This window comes from Neophocaena asiaeorientalis, unplaced genomic scaffold (genome assembly GCF_003031525.2).
Source record: "Neophocaena asiaeorientalis asiaeorientalis breed wild unplaced genomic scaffold, Neophocaena_asiaeorientalis_V1.1 scaffold779, whole genome shotgun sequence".
NCBI classification, from domain to species: domain Eukaryota; kingdom Metazoa; phylum Chordata; class Mammalia; order Artiodactyla; family Phocoenidae; genus Neophocaena; species Neophocaena asiaeorientalis.
The window spans coordinates 500,313-523,447 of record NW_020171983.1 but is presented as its reverse complement, the minus strand read 5'-3'; the positions used below and the strand labels follow the sequence as shown (position 1 = coordinate 523,447).

At 49.0% G+C, this 23,135-nt stretch overlaps 2 protein-coding genes across 6 annotated transcripts in view; one reads left to right on the top strand and one right to left on the bottom strand.

Annotated features, from left to right (window-relative positions):
• The first annotated feature begins 12,924 nt into the window (after positions 1-12,924).
• Positions 12,925-14,080, top strand: LSMEM2 (leucine rich single-pass membrane protein 2). 2 transcript variants are annotated; one of them, XM_024746908.1, is made up of 3 exons: positions 12,925-13,162; positions 13,257-13,442; positions 13,552-14,080. In XM_024746908.1, the coding sequence occupies exons 1-3, from the start codon at positions 12,961-12,963 to the stop codon at positions 13,683-13,685; spliced, it is 522 nt and encodes a 173-aa protein (XP_024602676.1). In that variant the 5' UTR covers positions 12,925-12,960; the 3' UTR covers positions 13,686-14,080. The 2 variants fall into 2 exon arrangements, with proteins under 2 accessions (XP_024602676.1, XP_024602669.1); XM_024746901.1 differs by having other exon boundaries at positions 13,257-13,683.
• Positions 14,081-14,216: 136 nt separating this feature from the next.
• IFRD2 (interferon related developmental regulator 2) overlaps positions 14,217-23,135 on the bottom strand; it is an 18,949-nt gene continuing 10,030 nt past the window's right edge. Inside the window, exons 2-12 of one of the 4 annotated variants that reach the window (XM_024746866.1) lie at positions 16,978-17,097; positions 16,808-16,892; positions 16,577-16,701; positions 16,334-16,491; positions 16,121-16,174; positions 15,857-16,035; positions 15,665-15,770; positions 15,204-15,341; positions 14,990-15,118; positions 14,815-14,910; positions 14,217-14,698 (exon numbers count right to left, since the gene is read on the bottom strand). In XM_024746866.1, the coding sequence (XP_024602634.1) occupies positions 14,618-14,698; positions 14,815-14,910; positions 14,990-15,118; positions 15,204-15,341; positions 15,665-15,770; positions 15,857-16,035; positions 16,121-16,174; positions 16,334-16,491; positions 16,577-16,701; positions 16,808-16,892; positions 16,978-17,097 (1,271 nt within the window). In that variant the 3' untranslated portion in view covers positions 14,217-14,617. The remainder of the gene's footprint in view (positions 14,699-14,814; positions 14,911-14,989; positions 15,119-15,203; positions 15,342-15,664; positions 15,771-15,856; positions 16,036-16,120; positions 16,175-16,333; positions 16,492-16,576; positions 16,702-16,807; positions 16,893-16,977; positions 17,098-23,135) is intronic. The other 3 variants (XM_024746880.1, XM_024746872.1, XM_024746888.1) reach the window with 3 other exon arrangements.

Below are 23,135 nucleotides of genomic sequence, written 5' to 3'. Positions count from 1 at the left end.
TGTTTTGTGAATCAGTTCATTTGTACCACATTTTAGATTCCACATATGTCATATCCCATGATATTTGTCAGCCTCCTTCAGACTTGATTTCACTTAGTTAGATCGTCTCGAGGTCCTTCCATGTTGCTGCAAATGGCAGTATTTCCATCTTTTTTATGGCTGAGTAGTATTCCATCATAGATATGTACCACATATTCTGTATCCAGTCATCTGTCGGAGAACATATTGCTTGCTTTGGTTTCTCGATTGTCGTATATAGTGCTGTCATGCACGTTGGGGTGCGTGTAGGTTTTCGAACTATGGTTGTCTCTGGGTGTTTGCCCAGAAGTGGGATTGGGGGATCAGATGGTAGCTCTATGTTTTGTTATTGAAGGAGCCTCCCAACTGTCCTCCCCACTGGCTGTACCAGTTACATTCCCCCCAGCACTGGAGGAGGGTTTGCTTTCTCCATGCCCTCTCTGGAATTTATTATTGGGAGACGTTTTCATGATGGCCACTCTGACTGATGTCGGATGATACCTCGTTGCTGTTTTGATTTGCAGTTCTGAAGTAATTGGTGATCTTCAGCATCTTTTCATGTTTGTTCGTTTTTGCTTTTTCCTTCTTTTCCAACAGTGTGAGTGCAGTGTACCTCTTGAAATTGTCTTCTGACAAATCCGGCCTGTTTTGAATTCTTTTCAATTACCTATCCTAGGACATATGTTGAGCGCAGGTGTTATTTTTTAAAGCCGTGCAGGCCTTGTGAATCCTAGTGCCCCGAAGCACCTGTTTCCAAGTTGTTGTTACAGGAATCATCCACAAGGCGGCGGGCTTCTCCGTGTCCATCTCTGGTCCCTCTGGCAAGCAGAGCCTGAGCGAAAGAAAGTGGTGTTCCTGGGTTGCACCTTGGAGGGGCACGTGCCAGAACCAACACTCAAGGGCTCTTGTCTCCTTCCTTTCTGCCGGTTTCCCTCACCCCCAGACGAGTGGCAACCCTTGTCAAAGTGCCACACTGAGGGACGGTGCTGAGGGTCCTCTAGTTGGTACAACAGAGAGGCAGGAGGCTGAAGGTGGCAACCCCAAAACCAGGAGATGTGGAGACAAGGTGACGTTTCAAAGCTCTTGCAGCCCAGAGGATCCACCCTCCTTTGGGTTCACTAGGCTTGGTTGAGCTATAGGAGGGCCTGCCTGGATCTGGAGATTGTGGTCCCATTTCGAGTGGACCAGACACTGCAGGTCCCCGGGGGGGCTCATTTGCTGGCACATCCTCCCCAGTCCCCTGAGCCCCACGACAGGCAACCTGGAGACCCAGCCCGCTGAGCCTCCAGGGATGTGACACCAGCGCAGGTCCCCGAGCCTGTGGAAAATCGAGTACACGTCCTTTATTTTCTCTCCTTCTTTTTCTTTAACTGCATTTTTCTTTCATTTTCAAGCTACTTGAGGGACCATGTTGTGCCCCGTGCAGGTGTACAGCGGTGAGATTTAGTCGTACATATGCATATGTCTGTTCCTTTAAAGATTCTTTTCCTATATAGGCTGTGACAAAGTGTTGAACAGAGTCCCCTGTGTTGTAGAGTAGGTTCTTCTGGAGTATGTATTGTATTTATGTTCATGTATACATGGTAAAGCAAACCTCCTAATGTATCCCTCTCCCCAATGTTTCCCCTTTGGTAAGCATAAGTTTGTTTTCTCCGTCTCTGAGTCTGTCGGTGTTTTGTGAGTCAGCTGATTTGTATCAATGTTTAGATTCCATATGGAAGTCATATCCCATGATATTTATCCACGTCCATGTGATATACTTCACCTAGAGCATCTCGAGGTCCTTCAGTGTTGCTGCCCATTGCAGTATTTCCTTCTTTTTCATGGCTGAATAGTATTCCATCGTAGATATGTTCTGTATCCAGTCATCTGTCAGTGGACATTTTGCTTGCTTTGGTGTCTCGGTTGTCGTATATAGTGCTGTGATGCACGTTGGGGTGCATGTAGGTTTTCGAACTATGGTTTTTTGGGTGTTTTCGCAGTATTGGGTTGGGGTATCAGATGGTAGCTTTCTTTTTCCTTCTTGCAGGAGACTCCAAACTGTTCTCCCCAGTTGTTGTACCAATTTATAGTCCCTCTAGTAATGAAGCAGGGTTGTGTTGTCTCCATGCCATGTCCAGCATTTAGTGTTTTTAGACTTTTTGCTGATGGCCTTCCTTACTGGTTGAGGTCTTAAATCGTAATTTCGATTTGTATTTCTCTAATAATTGGTGATGTTGGGCATTTTTTCATGTGTTTTTTGCCATCTGTGTATTTTCTTTGGAGAATCGTCTAGTTAATTCTTCAGCTTATTTTTTGTTTTGTTGTTTACATATAGAGCTTCCTGAGCTGTTTTTGTATTTTGGAGGTGAATCTCTTGTGGGTTGCTTCATTTGGACATGTTGATACTCTCTAGCATTTTGACGGTTTTGTTTATGGTTTATTCTGTGCTGAACCATTGAATTTGAATTATGTCCCATTTTTGTTTGTTGTTACTTTCATTTCTTAAGACGTGGACCCAAAAACTATTTTTGCTATTTATGTCAAACAGTTTTGTGCTTATGTTTTCCTTTAAGTGTTTTAGAGTATTTGAACTTATACTTAGGTCTTTAATTCATTTTGATTTCTTTTTTATATATGGTGTTAGAGAATGTTGTGATTGCATTCTTTTACATGTAGCTTTCTACCACCATCACTGAAGAGACTGTCCCTTTCCACTTTATATTCCTGCCTTCTTGTAGTTTAAGTAACCGTATTGGGGTGGGTTTATTTCTGGGCTTTCTATACTGTTCCATCGATCTATATTTTTGTTTTTGTGCCGTACCATCCTGTTTTGATTACTCTAGCTTTGTAGCATAATCTGAACTTAGGGAGTCTGATTCCTCCAGGTCCCGTTTTTCTTTCTCAGGATTGCTTTGGCTATTTTGTGTCTTTTGTTTGGGACCCAGCCTCAAGCCTTTGCAATTTTCTCCTGTTATATCAGGAGCAGAGTTGGTGATAAAATGCATGGTAAATAGTGATTTCCCTTCTGCAAACTCAGGGTCTGCACTGGTTTCCTTCCTGAAGGACTCTGTCTTCCAGCTCAGGAAGAGTGCTGGGTTTTTATCTTGTTTTTGTGTAACTTCTTGGACTTCATGATTTACAGGTTTCACCATATACCTTTTCATTCCTTCTGATACACAAGTAACATGTTTCATCATAGCCTGGCCTACATGATCCTCATAGTCCCAGTGTGGCTCATGATCTTGCATTGTGTTACCACTCACTTGACAAATTTGGTGGTGCGGATTGGTGGCCAGTAGGCCATCTGTGTGTTTTTTGTCCTTTTTAAGTAAACGCTTCATGTCATTCAGGGTACAGCAGTCGGCCAGAATAACTATGATATCCTACCAGGTCAGGGAGAATGTTAATCCCAGCCTGATTAATTTGTCCCTAAGCTTTTCAGGGTTTTCTGAGAACCTGCCAAATCGCTCCTTACAGGTTTCTAGGTCCCCCAGTGAGATGGGAACACGCACTCTAGTAATTCCTCTGTTTTCCTGGAGCGGGTAAAAGCCTGGTGGGGCAAAAGTGCAGGCTAAATTTGAACCTGATCAGAGCCCCATTGGGGAAAGCCCCGGGGGTACTGATTTTGAGGTTTCTGATTTGACAGGGTAAGATGTGGGGCCTGGGGCTGAAGGAGATGGTAAAGGGGAAGAAATGGGGGACTGAAAATGAGGCTCGATGTGCTGTCGGCTACTGGGCGGTTGAAAGAGGGGATCCGTGAGAAGGTCTGGCTTCACACCTTTAGGGGGAAACCTGGAAATAAAGACTAAACACACACGAAAAGAATCCCTCAGACCTTAATCTTGATAAAGTTTTATAAAGACCTGTACATATGGGACTTTCCCCATTTTGGGGACCGTTTACAAAACAGGTCCAGTAGTAAAATGGTGTTAAAGATAAGGGATTCATTTTCTGACCACTTCTGATGCTCATGCAAAGCATTTTGGGGCCAGCCTGTGTTCCAAGAAAAAATCAGCTTATTCCTGTTTTTTTCCTTAATTTTAAAATATTTTATACTGGAGTATAGTTGATTTATAATGTTGTGTTAGTTTCAGTTGTAGAGCTAAGTGATTCAGTTATGTATATATAAGTATCCATTCTTTTTCAGATTCTTTTGGCATATAAGTGATTAATTACAGAATATTGAGTAGAGTTCCTTGTGCTATATATTAGTAGGTCCCTGTAGATTTTTTTAACAATGGAAGACACTTTATTATTATTTTTTTTAATATTACCAGGGCTCGAACCCGTGTCCCCTGCATTGGCAGGCAGATTCTCAACCACTGCGCCACCAGGGAAGTCCTATTATTTTTTTAAATCATCTCTCAACATTTCAACTCTGGGTAGAAATCAAACCCATAGATTATTTTATAAAAAGTTCTGTGTATTTTAAAATAAAATTCTGCAAAAAAAAAAGTTCTGTGTATACTTAAATCCCGAACTCCTAATTTATCCCTCACCTGCATGTTTCTTCCTGACCCATCCCCAGCAAGCACAAGTTGGCTTTCTTCTTTTTTTAAATTAATTAAATATTTATTATATGGCTGCGTTGGGTGTAGTTGTGGCTCGGGGGCTTAGTGGCCCCTCGGGTGTGGGATCTTAGATCCCCGTCCAGGGATAAAAACAACGTCCCCTGCATTGGAAGGCAGATTCTTAACTACTGGATCACCAGGGAAATCCCACAAGTTGGCTTTCTCGTCTGTGACTCTGTTTGTGTTCTCCAAATAAGTTCATTTGTATCGTGCTGTTTTCTTTTAATCCACACCTAAGTGATATCCTATGATATTTGTCGATCTCTGTGAGTCTGTCACTGTTTTGTGAATCAGTTCATTTGTACCACATTTTAGATTCCGCATATGTCATATCCCATGATATTTGTCAGTCTCCTTCTGACTTGATTTCACTTAGATCGTCTCGAGGTCCTTCCATGTTGCTGCAAATGGCAGTATTTCCTTCTTTTGTATGGCTGAGTAGTATTCCATCGTAGATATGTACCACATCTTCTGTATCCAGTAATCTGTCAGGGGACTATTGCTTGCTTTGGTGTCTCGGTTGTCATATATAGTGCTGTCATGCACGTTGGGGTGCGTGTAGGTTTTTGAACTATGGTTTTCTTGGGTGTTTGCCCAGAAGTGGAATTGGGGGATCAGATGGTAGCTTTCTTTTTCCTTCTTGCAGGAAACTCCAAACTGTTCTCCCCAGTTGTTTTACCAATTTATAGTCCCTCCAGTAGTGAAGCAGGGTTGCGTTGTCTCCACGCCGTGTCCAGCATTTAGTGTTTTGAGACTTTTTGCTGATGGCCTTTCTTACTGGTTGAGGTCTTACCTCATAATTTTGATTTGTATTTCTCTAATAATTGGTGATGTTGAGCATTTTTTCATGTGTTTTTTGCCATCTGTATATTTTCTTTGGAGAATTGTCTAGTTAATTCTTCAGCTTATTTTTTGTTTTGTTTACATATAGAGCTTCCTGAGCTGTTTCTGTATTTTGGAGGTGAATCCCTTGTGGGTTGCTTCATTTGGACATGTTGGTACTTTCCAGCATTTTGACGGTTTTTATTTTTTTTATGGTTTATTCTGTGCTGAACCATTGAATTATGTCCCATTTATGTTTGTTTTTACTTTCATTTCTGAAGACGTGGATCTAAAAACTATTTTTGCTTTTTATGTCTAACAGTGTTGTGCTTATATTTTCCTTTAAGTGTTTTAGAGTATTTGAACTTACACTTATGTCTTTAATTCATTTTGATTTCATTTTTATGTTTGGTGTGAGAGAACGTTGTAGTTGCATTTTACGTGTAGCTTTCTACCACTATCCTTGAAGAGACTGCCTTTTTCCATTTTATATTCTAGCCTCCTTGTCGTAGTTTAAGTAACCGTATTTTGGTGGGTTTATTTCTGGGGTTTCTGTACTGTTTCATTGATCTTTATTTTTGTTTTTGTGCCATACCATCCTGTTTTGATTACTATATCTTTGTAGCATAATCTGAAGTTAGGAAGTCTGATTCCTCCAGCTCCCATTTTTCCTTCTCAGGATTGCTTTGGCTATTTGGTGTCTTTTGTTTTGGACCCTGCCTCAAGCCTTTGCAATTTTCTCCTGCTATCAGGAGCAGAGTGGGTGGTATAATGCATGGTAAATAATGATTTCCCTTCTGCCAACTCAGGGTCTACATTGGTTTACTTCCTGAAGGACTCTGTCTTCCAGCCCAGGAAGAGTGCTGGGTTTTTATCTTGTTTTTTTGGTTTTTTTATTTTATTTTATTTTATTTTTTTTTAATCTTGTTTTTGTGTAACTTCTTGGACTTCATGATTTACAGGTTTCACCATATACCTTTTCATTCCTTCTGATACACAAGTAACATGTTTCATCATAGCCTGGCCTACATGATCCTCATAGTCCCAGTGTGGCTCATGATCTTGCATTGTGTTACCACTCACTTGACAAATTTGGTGGTGTGGATTGGTGGTCAGTAGGCCATCTGTGTGTTTTTTGTCCTTTTTCAGTATACACTCCATGTCGTTCAGGGTACAGCAGTGGGCCAGAATAACTATGATATCCTACCAGGTCAGGGAGAATGTTAATCCCAGCCTGATAAATTTGTCCCTAAGCTTTTCAGGATTCTCTGAGAACCTGCCAAATCGCTCCTTACAGATTTCTAGGTCCCGCAGTGAGAAGGGGACATGCTGCACTTAGTAATTCTCCATTCTCATCAGTTTCTTCCCAGAGGTGGTAAAAGCCTGGTGGGGCAAAAGTGGGGGCTACCTTTGAGCCTGATTGGAGCCCCACTGGGGAAAGCACCGGGGTTCTGATTTTGTGGTTTCTGATTTGATGGGGTAAGGTGGGGGTGCGGGGCTGAAGACGGTGAAGGGGCAGAAACAGGAGACGGAAAAGGTGGCTCAGTGTGCTGATGGCTAGTGGTGTTGAAAGGGGTCTGGATCTAAACCTTCTTGGAGAGACACAGAAATAGAGGCTAAACACACACGACAGGAATCCCTCAGACCAGAGTCTTGACAGAGTTTTATAATGGCCTGTGCTTATGGGACTTCCCCCATTTTGGGGACTGTTTAAAAAACAGGTCCAGTTGTAAAATGGTGTTAAAGTTAAGGGATTCATTCTGTGGCCACTTTGCCGGGTCACCCAAGGCATATTGGGGTCATTCTGTGTTGAAAGAGAAAATCAGCTTATTCTTTTTTAAACTGCCTCATTTAAATCATACCCAGTTGTTAAGAATGCAACCCCGAGGATAGTCTTTGAGGATTCCCTGGGTGTTTTTCATGTTTACATATAAATTTGGGGCTAAAACTGGAGATCAGGGGCCAGATGGAGCTGAGGCCTTGCGTAACAACCAAGGGGGTCAAGAATTTCCTCCCCAGAGTTTGTGACACAAAGAAGGAGTCCCCAGGATGAAAGGAACAGGAGTGTAGGTGTAAGAATCAAGGGAGTGGTAAAGGGAGGAGGGATAGGAAAGACAGAGAGAGAGAGATTGCCGTTTCAGCCTGTCCCCAGCAGGTGTCTGTTTAGGCATCAGTCTGCGCACTTTCAGAAAGGGCCAGTGAAGGAGGGAGCACCCTGTCCACTGCCCACTGGGGTGATTAATCCTGGGAAACAACCATTTGTATGTCTCTGTGGGATTGTGATCCACAGGTGGGACTTCGGTGCACGCGTACAATTTGTACATCATACGTAGGACTCTAACCCACAGGTAGGATTTGCACCCACAGGTTTTCATAGAAATCTGCCTTGGCCCTTTCCTGATGGGATTTCTCTTGGTGGCAGGAAAATAAAGGTGAGGATATTGTGATGATTGTACTTGCAAAAACTATAGGATATGAGAGTTGAACCTCTATCATTCTCAGAAATCTCCTGTCCGGGAGAGCCTGCTGGACCAAGACCTGCACTGCTTGAGGCGAGCCTCTCCCACCTCTGTTTGTCATCCATCAAGGTGAGTCGTTGTTGGCCAGAGGGAGCATGGTCTCACAAGCTGAGAGGAGCGGTGCTGTAGCTGCCCGACGTCCACTCTGTTGGAACAAGAGGACAGAGAAAGGGGAAGTAGAGAGCTATCAGGAGAGGGAAAGGGAAAACCACGAGGGAAAAAGGACAAAGGGGAGGGGAAAGCGTTGCCTGAATGATGGTACTGAGACTCTCAGGGGCCAGGAAGGCAGACTTACCAAACGTGGTTATGCTGAAACAAGAGGTTCAGGCGGCAGCTTGTCACCTACGGGGAAAGTGCGTTTGTTGGTTCCAGAGGTGCCTGGATTCTCTCCCAGGGAGGGGGCAAACGGCCCCATAGGTGTCCGGTGGAGTTGCCACCACGTACGTTACCGACCCAGATTCTTGGACTCTTCAGTGAACAGAAATTGATGAGGCCAGACGAGAAATTCAGGCAAGGCTTTATTGGGACTCATGCTGCAGCACAAAGGAGCAAAAAGAACAGGTTGCCTTGCTTGCTCCCTGAAGCGGGGCTGGGGGGTGAGTTGGTCCTTTAAATGGGGTGAGGGTAGGGTCAGATCCATGGTTCAGGCGGTAGGGGTGGCTTAGGTGGTCTGCCCACCCTCTTGGTGGTGTCGTGGGCAGGAATCGTGAGTAGTGCACTCCTTTTGCTCCCAGCAGTTCAGAAGTGGCAGTTGGGTTTTTGGTCTTTTTGTATATTGTTCATAATCTGCCCCATTTGCAGGTGCATAGTTATTTTTAGTCCCTTATGGTTTCTTTGTATTCTTTTGCTCAGGAGATGTTTGTCCAGGTGTAAGCACTGCACCAAAGGGTGCCAGGTCCCACCCTGTCTCACTAGTTGTTGCTGTGTGGCCTTGGACACCTCCTGGAAGTCTCAAAACCTATTTATTTTAAGGATGCTGTGGTGAGGATTAAAGGTGGTTTCCATGTGACTGAGTGGATTCTGTAGGGCCTTTGGGGATACTGACATGCATAGTACACTTAACCCTTGAACACCAGCTTGAGCTGTACAGGATCCACTTACATGTGATTCTTTTCAATAAATAGTACTACAGTACTACTGGATCCCTGGTTTGTTGAATCTGCAGATACGGAACCATGGTTACAGAGGGTGGGTGAACTGTAAAGTTGTATGTGGATTTTCCATTGCACAGAGGTTTGGGATCCCTAACCCCTATAGTTATTCAAGGGTCAACCGTATATTCTGGATGATATAATTTCCGGGCTAAATGCTATGAAAAAAATAAAATTGGGTGATGTAGAAAAGAATGTGAGCAGAAGGCCTCACCAAGGGGGTGACATTTGAGCTAAATGAAAAGGAGTCAGCCATGGGAACATCTAGTGAAGAACATTCCAGCTGGGAACAGCCAGTGCAAAGGCCCTGAGGTGGGAACAAGCTTGAGTTTGAGGAATATCAAGAAGGATACAGCAGAGTGATGGATTTCAGATGTTTAAGAAGTAGAGCCTAATGTCTTGCTTTGGCCCATTTGGGAAGGAGGGGCACAGGGGTTCAACAGCAGAGGGTGGGTCCTAAGCTGGACCACTCCCTCTCTTTAAGGGCAGGTGGTGCTATGCATCCTCACATGAACTTGTGTGACCTGTATTCTCTTATGGAGAGAGGAAGGAGGATCAAAACTTTGCATTGGCCTAAGTGCTTCAGACACGTGCTTGTATTTTCATTCTCATGTGCACTGTGCCAGGTAGGAACCATTGTTATTCCTGCTTTACAGATGAGAAAACTGAGGTCTGAAAGGGAGCATTCCTTTACCCAAAGTTGTAAACTTAGTAATAGAAGTATCAACCTTCAACCTATGTTCCTTCACTGACCAGCATGGGTACCTGCAGGTATTGGGGGTGTCTCTGTCCCCTTTGGGGACTCTCAGAGCCCTCAGGGCACTGGGCTCCAGTTGTCCATCACTCCTCATTCGTGATGCCAGCAGATCAGTGGTGGGTGCTTGTCCCACATTTGCTAGATGAACCCGCTGTGGGTAGGAGTCTTCGAGGGGTGGAGGGGTGGAGATGCACAGGGCTCCCTTGCATGGGCTTGCCATGTGGGACATCACTGGAGGTGAGCCTGAGGAGGCTTGTCTGGATGAAGACACCAAGGCCCTGCAGACATGAGTAGCAGGGTTCCCAGGGTACCTGCACTACTGGAGGTGTGCTGTTGCCTGGGCTCCATCACCAGGTAGATCGTCTAGGTTGGTCCATGTGGGTCACTCTGCTCCTTCCCATGGCTGGGAGGTGCCCCCTCTAAATATAGCCCAGTGTGCTGAGCTCACGCCTATTTTCAGCCCAGGTTGGGAGGCAGCCAGGCTTTCCCCAGGCTCTCAGAGGAGCCACTGCTGCGTCTATCTGGTCCTAGTACTAGGCACTCTTATCGACCCCCTGCCTGCCCAACACCCACCATGCCGGAGGAGGCCCAAGAAGGTAGGAAATGACTGTGAGGGAGGGTAAGGCCCCAATGCTGTGACCCTGTGGACCGTGGAGAAACCTGGCCCCTTTCCTACTGACCTCACTTGAGTAGTCATCAGTCACCGTGTCCTAGGTCAAGTAAAAGGACTGGCCCCCTATGTGTGAAGGAAGGGCCTACCATGCCCCGAATGCCTCCTCACCTCATACCTGTACAGGGAGGGGTTGGGGGCAGGGGAGGGTCAACTACAGGCTGTGCCCAAGTGGGTGTGGGCTGGGCAGGCTGGCCAGTTAAGCTCTTCCTTCAGGGAGGCACTGGGATTGGGGGCAGGCAGTGGTTTTGCAAAGCATTTGGGCACATGACCCAGGGACTGGGAGTGGATAGGTTTGTTGCCTCCAGTGTGGGCCTGTGTGGCCCCAACTGGCTAAAGGTTGGGGTCTCTTGGCCTGGCCGGACTGACTTCTAGTTAAAGACTTTGGTGGCCACTTTCCTAATTGACTCACAGCATGCCAGATGTATGGAGGCTCAGAGGGGCCAGAGCAGGGACCTGGTAAGCTTCAGGTACAGTGCTGGCCAGGATGCAGGACCAGCTGCACCAAGGCTCCAGCTTGGCCCATGGCCCAACTGGTCAACTCCCCCCATCACATTTTTGACATTTTATACTGAATGGGAGGGGCCTGGCCCTGGGTGTGGGAGTGTTTGCTTCCTTTTGAGGTCTTTTTTTTTTTTTTGAATGTTTATTTATTTATTTTTGGCTGCATTGGCTCTTCGTTGCTGTGCGTGGGCTTTCTCTAGTTGCGGCGAGTGGGGGCTACTCTTCGTTGCGGAGCACGGGCTTCTCATTGCGGTGGCTTCTCTTGTTGCGGAGCAGGGGCTGTAAGCGCCCGGGCTTCAGTAGTTGTGGCTCACAGGCTTTAGAGCGCAGGCTCAGTAGTTGTGGCGCACGGGCTTAGCTGCTCCGCGGCATGTGGGATCTTCCCAGACTAGGGCTCGAACGCATGTCCCCTGCATTGGCAAGCGGATTCTTAACCACTGAGCCACCAGGGAAGTCCCCTTTTGAGGTTTTAAGGATGGCATTTACTATGTGTTCTTCCTGGAACAGAAAGAACCCAAGATCAATTTAAAAGTGTGGGAAAAACACAGCCAAATGCACAGAATTTAATGTGAACCCCAATCCACCACCACCCAGACATGACAAACAGCACTGGTTTTTGTTTTACACATTTTTGAGCATGTCAAAGGTCAGTTTCAAGCAAATCATGAAGGTTAAGGTACTATTCTGAAAGTGTTAGACCCAGAGAGCCCAATCAGCCTTGAGTCTATCAGGAGGTACCCCGCCAATGCCCCTGAATTTGTTATCTAGCTTCCAGCTAGGCATCTGGAGATCTTAAGGGGCCAAGTTTTTTTTTTTTTTAATTTTGCTGCATCGGGTCTTAGTTGCGGCATGCGGGATAAAGTTCCCTGACCAGAGATCGAACCCAGGCCCCCTGCATTGGAAGTGCAGAGTCTTAGCCACTGGACCACCAGGGAAGTCCCAAAGGGGCCAGGATTTTAAGGGGAGGGGTGGAAAGCACCACCAGAAGAAAATATAATTTTTAGAAATCACAAAATAAATACTTCACTGGGTCCACCAAAAATAAGTAATTAAAATCACAAGCATGGTACACAGCCCCAGTGACTAAATGGGCAGAGGCTGTGAACTAGGAAGCCACACAGATATTGGTGAGGCTTCCCAAGCAAAGACCCCCAACAAAATTGGTCAAGAAAGGCCTTTTCTCATCTCCCAACTTAGCAAATATATATGTGCACACTTATGTACATACATTTTTTTCTATGGAGATGCCTGTTGGTGGCGATATTGTACTCTTGGAGGCTGTGGACAACTACTCCAGAGGACAATGTGATGATAGGTTAAAAGAAGAAGTCCCTGCTGTTTGACCCAGTAATTCTGCTTCTGGGAATCCATCCTTAATAACTATTGGGAAATTGGGGGAAAGCCTTTATACTCAATGACGCGTGTCCTTTTCTAGGGGTTATTAATTTAGGAAGGGGATTGGAAACAACCTAAGTGCCCAGGCAGCCTCGAAGAGATACCTGAGGGGAGACCTCAAAGGCAAGTGGAACAGTTTGCTAACAAAGACGGGTCTCCTCTCATGATGTTGAGTGAGAACAGCAGGGTTCACAGCAGAATCACACTTAGTATGTAAAAGGAGGCAGAGCTGAGGCCAGGAGCAAAAGGCAAAAAGCTGGCTAGAATAGGGCTGCTTCTGCTGGGGACCGGGAGAAGGCCCCAGGCACAGGGTCTGCAGGGAAAACTGATAGCAGAAGCAGGAATGAACTTCATGGGCTGTGGGTTGAGTTCTCCAAGGCTGATAAATTCTCTAGAAACAAGCAAGCAGAGAGGAATGCCTGAAGGTCCCTGAGATGCTTGGAAGGAAACAAATGTAAGTCAAGCAGCACCTTCTGCTACTGTGGGTGAAACAGGTGTACGCGGTTTTCACATTGTCTTGCTTCCAAATCACGGGTCACTCCTGAGTTGGTTTTAGGGGATCAGGAGCCAAATGCCCCTGCTACCTCTTCTGAGCCCCTGCTGCCACTCGACGCCATCTAGAAGGGAGGGCATGACCTGCTGGCTGAATCAGCCCCACGCTGCCCCTGCAGACACCGTGGCACCGACAAGGGGCAGGGCACCACTGGCTCCTAATCACGTGCAGGAGGTTCGCCTACACCGGGTGGAGTCCATCAGCGATCTACACAGTGGAGGTGAAAGGGTGCAGGGGGGTGGGACCCATGGACTGGGAGAAGGGAGGAAAGCAGGTGCACCTGCCGCCCTCCTGATCCCCCGTTTGCCCTGCAGGTTCACTGTGGCCCTACCTGGCCGAGGAGGCGCAGCCATGGGATGAGCTGTTGGGCATCCTGCATCCACCGATGTGCGCCCAGACCGGCTGCGGCCCCGTGCACAGCCGCGGCAGCTTCCTGCTGCTGCTTGCACTGCTGGTACTCACCTGCCTGGCGTTGGCTGTCCTGGCCGTCTACCTGAGTGGTAAGGAGGGTGCAGGAAGCCAGTGGAATGGAGAGACCGAGGCAGTGAAGGGCTGGGAGGGCCGGGTGTTGTGGGGTTGCATGTGGTCTGATAATCCCCCCCGTCTTAGTGCTGCAGAGCGAATCCCTACGCGTTCTGGCACACACACTGCAAACGCAGGAGGAAATGCTGCTCAAACTCCGGCTCGCCAGCCTCAGCCAGCTGCGGAGGCTCAACTCGAGTGAGGCCCGAGCACCCAGTTGAGATGCCACTTGGACCTGGGGCCTGGGGGTATGTGTAGGGGGGAATAAAGTGGCCGCTGGTAGCTTTCCCTTCTCCCACTACTGCTCCACACTACTTCCTTAGTGAGGTTTTCGTATAAGAGCCTGATCTGACCCCGCAGCTGTCTGCCTTTCTTGCCTTCTCAAGCTAGGCCTAGCCAAGCCTTCTGGTGCCAGAGCCCCAACTTGGTGTGGCCCAAGGTCAGAGGAAGCGACACCAGCCTCCTGGCTCCTCTTGGGGCCTGTCAGCACCCTCTGGTCTCCTCCAGATAGCAGGTTCAGGAGTCTAAAAATAGCTGCCTACCCTGGTCACCCAAACGCTGCTGGGCCTCCCAGTGGGGGTCCAGCCTGTGCTCTCGAAAGAAAGACAGGCTGGGCTGAGTAGGGGGAGGAGGGCCCCTGGGGAGAGATTATTTTGGAGAGCAAAGGTGAGATGGAGATAGGGAGGCCCAGCTGGGCCCAAGCCTGGGTTGGTGGATAGGGAGGGCAGGCAGAAACACCCAGAAGCCAGGGCCACAGAAGACTGCACATTGTTTAATTATCTCTAAAATCTTTAAAACTCAGCATATAAATCCACTCCAGGTAGCCTCACCACCCCACGTTGTAGTGGCAGTTGTCCAGATTATCACCTCCCCCCCGAAAGTGGGTCATCCCAGGGGAGCAAGGCCTGAGAAAGGGACAGCCCTCTTCTGCCTGCCCCACAGCCCTGAGACAGGGCAGGAAGTGGCCACAGGGCCGGCGCAGGGGCAAAGCGTGAAGGTCCCAAGTGGCCTGGCCTCCAGCCAGCCCCCCCATGTCTGTTTTTGTCATTAAAAAAATAAAGCGACAATGCCTGGCAGGTACCAGGTGTTGCACTGTCTTCTGTTAAAAATACAGGCAAGGATGTGGACAGTCTCCTCTTCAGCTGGTCCTGCCTCACAGGATGTCTGCCCGCTTGTCCCGCACGCGGCTGCGCGCCTTGGTCCTGGCTTTGAAGGCAGCAGCGTTGTACAGGTGCTGGGGTGGGACAAATAGTGTGGGTCTAGTGAGCTGGGAGGAGGCAGCCCCAGGGCTTCTCCTCCAGCCCCTGCAGAGCTCCAGGCCACAGGAATGGAGAAGACAAAGGGGCAAACCTTCTCAAAACGTGAGATTTTGCAGGCCTTCAGGGCAGTGGCATCCAGCACCAGCACAGGGCCCAGACCAAAGATGTCACGGAGTAGCTCGTTGTTCTGGTGGCAAAGAAGGCAGTGAGCTCAGGCCAGTCTGAAACAGCCAAGCGGGGTACCCCTTCCCCGTCCGCCTCCCCACCTGGAGGTGGTGGTGCATGCCGGAACCCAGCGCGTCCTTGAAGGCAGCATAGACCCGGCGCCGAGCCCAGCTGTCCACGTAGAGCACCTCGAGCCCGAAGCGGACTGTCTCCTCCTCACACTCGCCACCCTGCAGGGTAGAGGGGCTGTGACTGGGCTTGGCGGCTATGCCTAGGGGTGCACCCTCACTAGGCCGCATCCCTTCTCACACGTACCTCGACAGAGTGCAGCACGGCCCGGAAGGTAGAGCGTTGGCGCCGGCGGTCAGCCTTGGCCCGATACTTGTTGCTGTCAGTGGCCAGAGTGCGCAGCGCGCTGCAGAGGGCCTCCATGTCCTTGTAAACAAAATCCTCCTGCAGTGGGAGGACGTAGGAGCAGAAGCCTGAGCTCTGTTGGCTTTTAACGCAGTGGGGTCACCCAAACCCTTTCACCAAGAAAGTCATTTTCTTCTCTGCCTGACCCTCCCCTGCATCCCTTCTTGGCCCCTGCCTGCGCCAGACACCTCCACTAAGGGGCCCCATCAGAGCACTTGGCCTCTGAGTCTGTGTTGGGGCTACTTCCCCTCCATAATGACCTAAGGCTACCTTGTTTTCTGTGGCATCCCAGCCTGAGATGGGCAGGTGGTGTCAGGAGGCACCCTCCCCTGCGCCCCCCCACCCCCCGCCATCTCTCACACCTCAAGGTCCCGGGTGAGCTCAAAGAGCAATGCGATGGTCTCGCCAGCAGCCATCCGCAGGTTCACACTTTCACTGGACAAGAGCTGGGGCAGCCGGGGCAGCTGCCTGGGGAAGGGGCAGGCTGAGCCATGTGTGTGGGCTGGGGGCCTTTCACCCTTCTCCTCCCACTCACAGTGGGCAGTCACCCCTACCTGTCCAGGATGCGGCTGATATGGGCACTGGGGCAGATGGTGAGTAGCAAGGCCCAGGCCTGCAGGGCAGCACAGAGCAAGCCCTGAAGGCTGACAGGGACCACTGGGGCTGTGGAGCCACCCACACCACAGGACCGGCTGAAAATGCCTTCCAAGCAGGTGAGGCAGGAAACCAGGTCCTAGGGGCACAAGGAGGCAGGGGAGTGGCTCAGGGGCAGAGCTAGGGCCTATGTGCTCTATTGCCTGTGCCTGAAGGCCACTTACCTGTACATCGGTGGCAGCCACGTAGCAGCCCAGGCCAAGAGCAGAAGCGCACTGCTGGGAGGAGGGCAAAGCCAGGCCGTGGTCAGAGGGTGAGCCTGGGTTCCCAGCCACGGGGCTCACCCTTGGAGCAGGGGAGCCTGGAGGCAGGTGGAACCCGTGTCTCTGCTTAGGGATTAGGTGAAGGAAGGGTGTCACAGGGCAAGGAACACTCACATGGAGCCGGGCAGCAGGGCTAGCTGTGCTGTCACTGAGCACAGAGACCAGCAGGGGCTGCAGGCTGTGGAATAACTCCTCACCCTTGGGTCCAGGACCCAGCTGAATGCACAGCAGGCTTAGCACAGCAGCGGCAAGGGCCTGTTCCTCGCCCTTCCCTGCAGGGATGCCTTCCAGTCAGTCAGTGCAGCAAGGGCCAGTACCCAGCCAGTGCAGGCCCCCAGGTGCGCCCCCAGGCCCAACCTTTCTTAAGGCACTTTTCCAAGGCATCAGCCAGTGTGAGGCGGCGCTCCAGCAAGAAGTCGGGGAGTAGGTGCGCTGCTAGGGCCAGACGCAGGTTCTCAAGAGCACCCTGCCGGGTCTTGGCACTGGGGGAGGAAGAAAGGGGTTTTGTGGGCCAATCCTACCTGGGTCACATTTAGCATGGGCTAAGCAGGGACACAGGGGAAGGGATTGGTTGGAAATCATGGGTACCTCTTGTCTGTGAGGCAGTCCACATATTCCTTCAACTTCTCCTCAAGGTCTTCCTGCTGACCCTGCTCATCCACGGCATCCCCCCCTGCAAGGCCAGCTCGTCATCCCCGCTTCTTGCCCTAGCCCACGGAGCCCCACTGAGTCCCTGCCATATTCCTACCCACTCTCACCAAAGCTTTCCTCTGCTGCGGTGCTAAGAAGGCTGGGACATTCACTGGTGGTGCTGCGGGCCTCACTGGCTGCCTCATCCTCACTGGAACCTGAGTCAGCTTGGGTACTGCTCCGGGCACCTGGGGAGGGTGGAATGGGGCACATGGTCTGCCTTCATTGATGAGCGATGGCTGGGGTTACCTCACCCGGCCTCATGACCCCACAAGACAGAATGCTGCCCTTCTCAAGGCTGAAGTGGGAAGCACAGAGGCTGGTGCCGGGGACTCTGAACCAGGAAGCAAGAGAAAGGGAAAGAAGTCTATCTGCTGGGGAGAGTCACACGCCAGGCCCAACCTAGGATATCCTGGCAGGCTTGGTGAGCAGATCCTCCCTGAGACTAGAGCTTGCTTTAAGAAGGAGACTTAGAGGTGGGCAGAGGTGGAAGGGGCTGCACAGGCCCTACCTAGGCCTGTGGCTCAGCCTGCAGTGGGGCATATCCAGGCGCATCCTGGGGGAGCTCAACCACCAGCCCAGATTACTCCCCAAAAGGGCCAGGGCAAGGGTCAGGGAAGTCTGACAGAACCAGGGTTCAAATCCCAGCTCTACATCTTAATAGGGGTGTAACCAGGTCAAGTGCCTACTCTTCAAAGCCTCAGTTTCTCCGTTGCAAAAGAGATGAGAAGCACCTCTTCTGGGCAAGGTTAAGTGAAGACAATGACTAGACAAGTGACTAGTTACGCTCTTCCGTGGGCCAACAAGCTCATCAGGTCACCCATCAGCACTGGGGGCAGAGGCCCAGCTCCTAGTGGATGTAGGTGAGTGCACCAGGTCTCAAGCATACTGTCTCCTGAGCCCCACTTGGTCCACTCCAGGCCTTCAGCCCTGGGTGGATGGACACACAGGCTCCTCCTGACCCTGGGAAGTGCAGAAAGCTGAGCGGCTCCTGACTTCATGAGCCCTTGAAAACAGGTGAACACAGGGGGCTGTGAGGGTCAGCAGAGCTGGAACACTTATGTGTAAGGGCAGCTGCTGCAGCAGGAGCCCCAGGCAGGTTCTGGTCACCAGGCTGGCCCTACTTCCAGGAACTAGGTACATACTCCCTGTGCCTGCCGGACAAAAGTCCATCACACACTGCTCACTCCTCTCTCACTACCCTAGCTGACCAAAGCAGCCCAGCCTTCCCTCATTTGTTTCATCATGCCATGGTCCCTCCAGATATCAGGCCCTCGCCCAGCGTGTTGCCACTAAGTAGTGCTCTCCTCTTCACCTTCTCAAGACTCACCCAGAAGCCCCTCCCCTGAGGCTTCCTTGGTTCCCGTCTGGGACTGACACCACTCCGTGAACTCATCCCCCAGCACTAGGCCTTCTGGAGTATTGCTACTTTCTTCAATGTCCCCTTGTAACCAAGCAGGACCCTATGGGGTCTTCCTGGGACAGACCCCTCCACCATATCCTCTGTTGTAGTTCATCTCTTAAGTTCCTAGATAATAGTATCAGATGCACATTTCCTGAGTTGTTTTAAAGGTGCCAAAACCACCACCAAATGGAAGAAGTTAACTACGTGATGACCATGAGCACGTAGCCTCTACACCTACTAGCGCCTAAGGATTGATAACGTAAACACCATGACACTGCCCTGTTACCTCACCATCAACCAGTCAGAGAATTGTGCACGAGCTGATCACATTTGCTGGGACCCCTCTCCCTCACCTCGCCTTTAAAAATGCTTTATAGGGACTTCCCTGGTGGCGCAGTGGTTAAGAATCCCCCTGCCAATGCAGGGGACACGGGTTCGAGCCCTGGTCAGGGAAGATCCCACATGCCGCGGAGCACCTAATCCCGTGCGACACAACTACTGAAGGCCACGCGCCCTAGAGCCTGTGCTCTGCAACAAGAGAAGCCACCACAATGAGAAGACCCCGCTCGCCGCAACTAGAGAAAGCCAGCGCGCAGTAACAAAGACCCAATGCAGCCAAAAAGAAAAAAAAAAGTGCTTTACAGAAACCCTTCAGGGAGTTCAGGGTTTTTGAGCACCAGCCACGGCTTCTCCTTTTATTGGCGCCTTACAGTAAACATTACACTTTACTTCACCATAACCCAGTGTCACTGATAGGGACAGAGTAAAAGGACAAAGCAAGTAATTAAATAGTTAATCCCAGTAAGGGATTATAAGAAAAAAGTATGGGAGACCCCTGTAAGTTAATGATCACTCAAGAAAGCAGGTTTGCTTAACCACAAACCCATGCAACAGAAGCATGAGACATGCTCCAAAACAACACAACAATGGTGGAATGTGACCCATATCCTGCCCAGTGAGCTCCATAAATTAATGATTCCCAGGACACACTCCTCTGCATGCACTAAAAACAAAAATATAAGCAAAGGTTGACATTATACTAAAACTTGAAATGAATTATCGTATTTTATTATACATTACTGCCTTTTTGCTCATTTCCATTGCACCATGACAGTCCTGCTTTGACCATGTAATGACAAAAAAACTCCTCACCTGGAGGAGAAGCTGATGATGGAATCCTGATGTCTACTCAAGGATGAGGAAGCAGGTGGTCTTCTCCCCCTCCCCACTCTCCCTTTGATTATAAAACTGTAGCCCACTAACTTGTACCCAATTAATTTGGCTATATTTGGTAAAAATGGTTATTTTAAAGAAAAAATTTTTATTTCACGCCTACAAAAAATTATGTTTTAATAAATATTAGTTTTGCTAATTGAGGTCAGTATCTACTGTCTAAAACTCACTTTTCAAGACAGGATTAAGATGGCAGAGGAGTAGGACGGGGAGCTCACCCTCTCCTACAAAGACATTAAAAATACACCTACAAGTGGAATGATTCACACACACCTACTGAATGCCGGAGGAACACCTCAGACTTCCGAAAGGGCAAGAAAACCTCCACGTAACCGGGAAGGACAAAAGGAAAAAGAAAGGGAATTCCCTGGCGGTCCAGTGGTTAGGACCCCACGTTTCCTCTGCGGGGGTCACAGATGCCATCCCTGGTCAAAGAACTAAGATTCCGAAGCAGTGAGACTCGGCTTAAAAAAAAAAAAAAAAGGTGGGGCGGGGTGGGGAAGGAATCTAGACACTAGGAACCTAGTGCCCCAGGGAAGGAGCAGTGAAGGTAAACATATTCCAGCACCCTGGGAAGCCTGATCACTGACAGGGACCTTAGCCTAGACAAAGGGGAAGGTCCAGACCCTAAGAAGACAGTGCAGCAACGTGTGTGCAATGGCAAACTGAGGGTAATCTGCACGTAAGGTAGGCACCTCCACCCAGTGCAGCACCCTGTGCACCAGAGCCTGAGACGCTCCTCTGTTGGTGGGGGTGGGGTGCTGAATATCAGGCTCCAGAAGTCAGACCAGGGTTGGCTGTGTGGAGACACTTGAAGAGGCTGGACTGTGGCAAATGAGGGTGTACTCCTAAGAAGCCTAGGTCCGGACTTCCCTGGTGGCGCAGTGGTTAAGAATCCTCCTGCCAATGCAGGGGACACAGGTTTGAGCCCTGGTCCAGGAAGATCCCACATGCCACAGAGCAACTAAGCCCACGCGCCACAACTACTGAGCCCGCGTGCCACTGAAGCCCACACACTTAGAGCCTGTGCTCTGCAACAAGAGAAGCCACCGCAATGAAAAGCCTGCGCACCACAACAAAGAGTAGCTCCCGCTCGCTGCAACTAGAGAAAGCCTGCACATAGCAACGAAGACCCAACGTAGCCAAAAAACAAAAAAAACAAAACAAAACAAAAAAACGCAGCAGCAGCCTAGGTTCACCAGAGAGGGAAGGCACAATTACTTGGGGGGGCGGGGGGGATATGGGAAGAGGGGTGGGAAAAATTAGGGGGCTGGGGTTAACATTTACACATTAATATATAAAATGGATAATCAACAAAGACCTGCTGTAGAGCACAGGGAACTCTACTCAGACCCTGTATCTGATAAAAGGAACTTTCCTGGTGGTCCAGAAATTAAGACTCCACGCTCCCAACACAGGAGGGCCGGGGTTCGACCCCTAGTCAGGGAACTAGATCCTGCATGCCACAACTAAGACCCGGTGCAGCCAAATAAATAAATATCAAAAAAAAAATCTGAAAAAGAGCAGATATATGTAAATGTGCAACAGAACGACATTGCTGTACACCTAAAACAAACACAATATGGTAAATCAACTATATGCCAAAATAAAAGAAAAATTCAATTAAAGAAAAGGAAAGAAAAAGGAAAGAAGGAAGGAAGGAAGAGAGAAAGAAATCCCTACTCTATTCCCCTCAGGCCTCAGGGACCTAGGCTGGAGTCACATCCATGGAGCTTAAGCAGGTTGGGTCCAAAGGCAGGACCGCTGTGGGCATGAGCGAGCTGGGGAGGATGTGCCAGCAGATGAGCCCTCTTGGACCTGGAGTGCCTGGTCCTTTCTGGATGAGACAAAATCTCCAGATCAAGGTGGGCCCTCCTACAGCTAAACCAAATATAGTGCACCCAAAGGATGGTGGACCCTCTGGGCTAGAAGAGCTTTGAAAAGTCACCTGGGGGCTTCCCTGGTGGCGCAGTGGTTGAGAATCCGCCTGCTAGTGCAGGGGACATGGGTTCGATCCCTGATCTGGGAAGATCCCACATGCCGCGGAGCAACTAAGCCCGTGCGCCACAACTACTGAAGCCCGTGCGCCTAGAGCCTGTGCTCTACCACGAGAGAAGCCACCACAATGAGAAGCCCACGCACTGCAACGAAGAACAGCCCCCGCTCGCCACAACTAGAGAAAGCCTGCGCACAGCAACGAAGACCCAACACAGCCAAAAACAAATAAATAAAATTAAAAAATTTTTTAAAAAAGTAAAGTCACCTGGGCTGCACATCTCCTGGAGGTGGAGTTCCCACCTCCATCCTCCTTCCATAGAGTCCCCCACCAAAGTACACTCAATACCCTCAGCATCGTGGTTTTACAGGGGTTGCAATTTGTCTGGAGGGTGAAGGGTAAGAGGGAAGAAGTAAGGAGACACAAGCCCTTGGGTGTTTTTTCTGGCACATTCTACTCTCAGTTACAACCCAGGAACAGGACTTTCTTTAACTAAGGCCCTGGTTGCCCTAAGACCCAAAGTTGGGCATGCATAACCCTGCCACCATGTGGCAGTTAAGAGTAACAACAGGGCTTCCCTGGTGGCGCAGTGGTTGAGAGTCCGCCTGCCGATGCAGGGGACACGGGTTCGTGCCCCGGTCTGGGAAGATCCCACATGCCGCAGAGCGGCTGGGCCCGTGAGCCATGGCCGCTCTGCAACGGGAGGGGCCACAACAGTAAGGCCCGCAAACCGCTAAAAAAAAAAAGAGTAACAACAACTCTAAAACCAGTGCTTCTGGATACTTAATATTCACAAGGCCTGTGGGGCTGTAAATAAATGATACCTGCCCTAGAGAAATGTCCGGGAGTAGGTAATCAAAACAGAATTCAAAACAGGGCTGACTTTCAAAACCCAATTTTAAGAGGTACATTTTACTCTGTTTAAAAAAAAAAAAGCACACAAAAACATACTCAGCATCGCTAATTATTAGAGAAATGCAAATCAAAACTACAAGGAGGTATCATCTCACACCAGTCAGAATGGCCATCCTCAAAAAGTCTACAAACAGTAAATGCTGGACAGGGTGTGAAGAAAAAGGAACCCTCCTACACTGTTGGGGGGAATGTAAAAGGGCACAGCCAGTATGGAGAGCAGCAGCGAAGTTCCTCAACAAACGAAAAATGAGCAATCATATGATCCGGCAATCCCACTTCTGGGCGAATATCCAGAAAAACACCATAGTTCCAAATGGCTCACGCACCCCTACGTGCACTGCAACAGTATATACAATAACCAAGACAAGGAAGCAACCAAAATGTCCATCGATAAATGAATAGATAAAGAAGATGTGGTAAATATATACAATGTAATATTGGCCACAAAAAAGGACAAAATAATGCTATTTGCAGCAATAAGAAGGACCTAAAGATGATCACAGTAAGTCAAAGAACCAAAAACATCTTATGATATCACTTATGTGTGGAATCTAAAAATTGATACAAATGAACTAATTTACAAAACAGACTCATAGATTTAGAAAAGAAACTTATGGGTAATTCCCCATGAGTCCAGTGGTTAGGGCTCTGAGCTTTCCTTTTTTTTTTTTTTTTTT

Coding starts and splice junctions, on each gene's coding strand:
- LSMEM2 (XM_024746901.1), top strand. CDS start 12,961: ATGCCCCTGCTACCTCTTCTGAGCCCCTGCTGCCACTCGACGCCATCT. Junction 13,163..13,256: donor CAGCGATCTACACAGTGGAG/GTGAAAGGGTGC, acceptor TTTGCCCTGCAG/GTTCACTGTGGCCCTACCTG.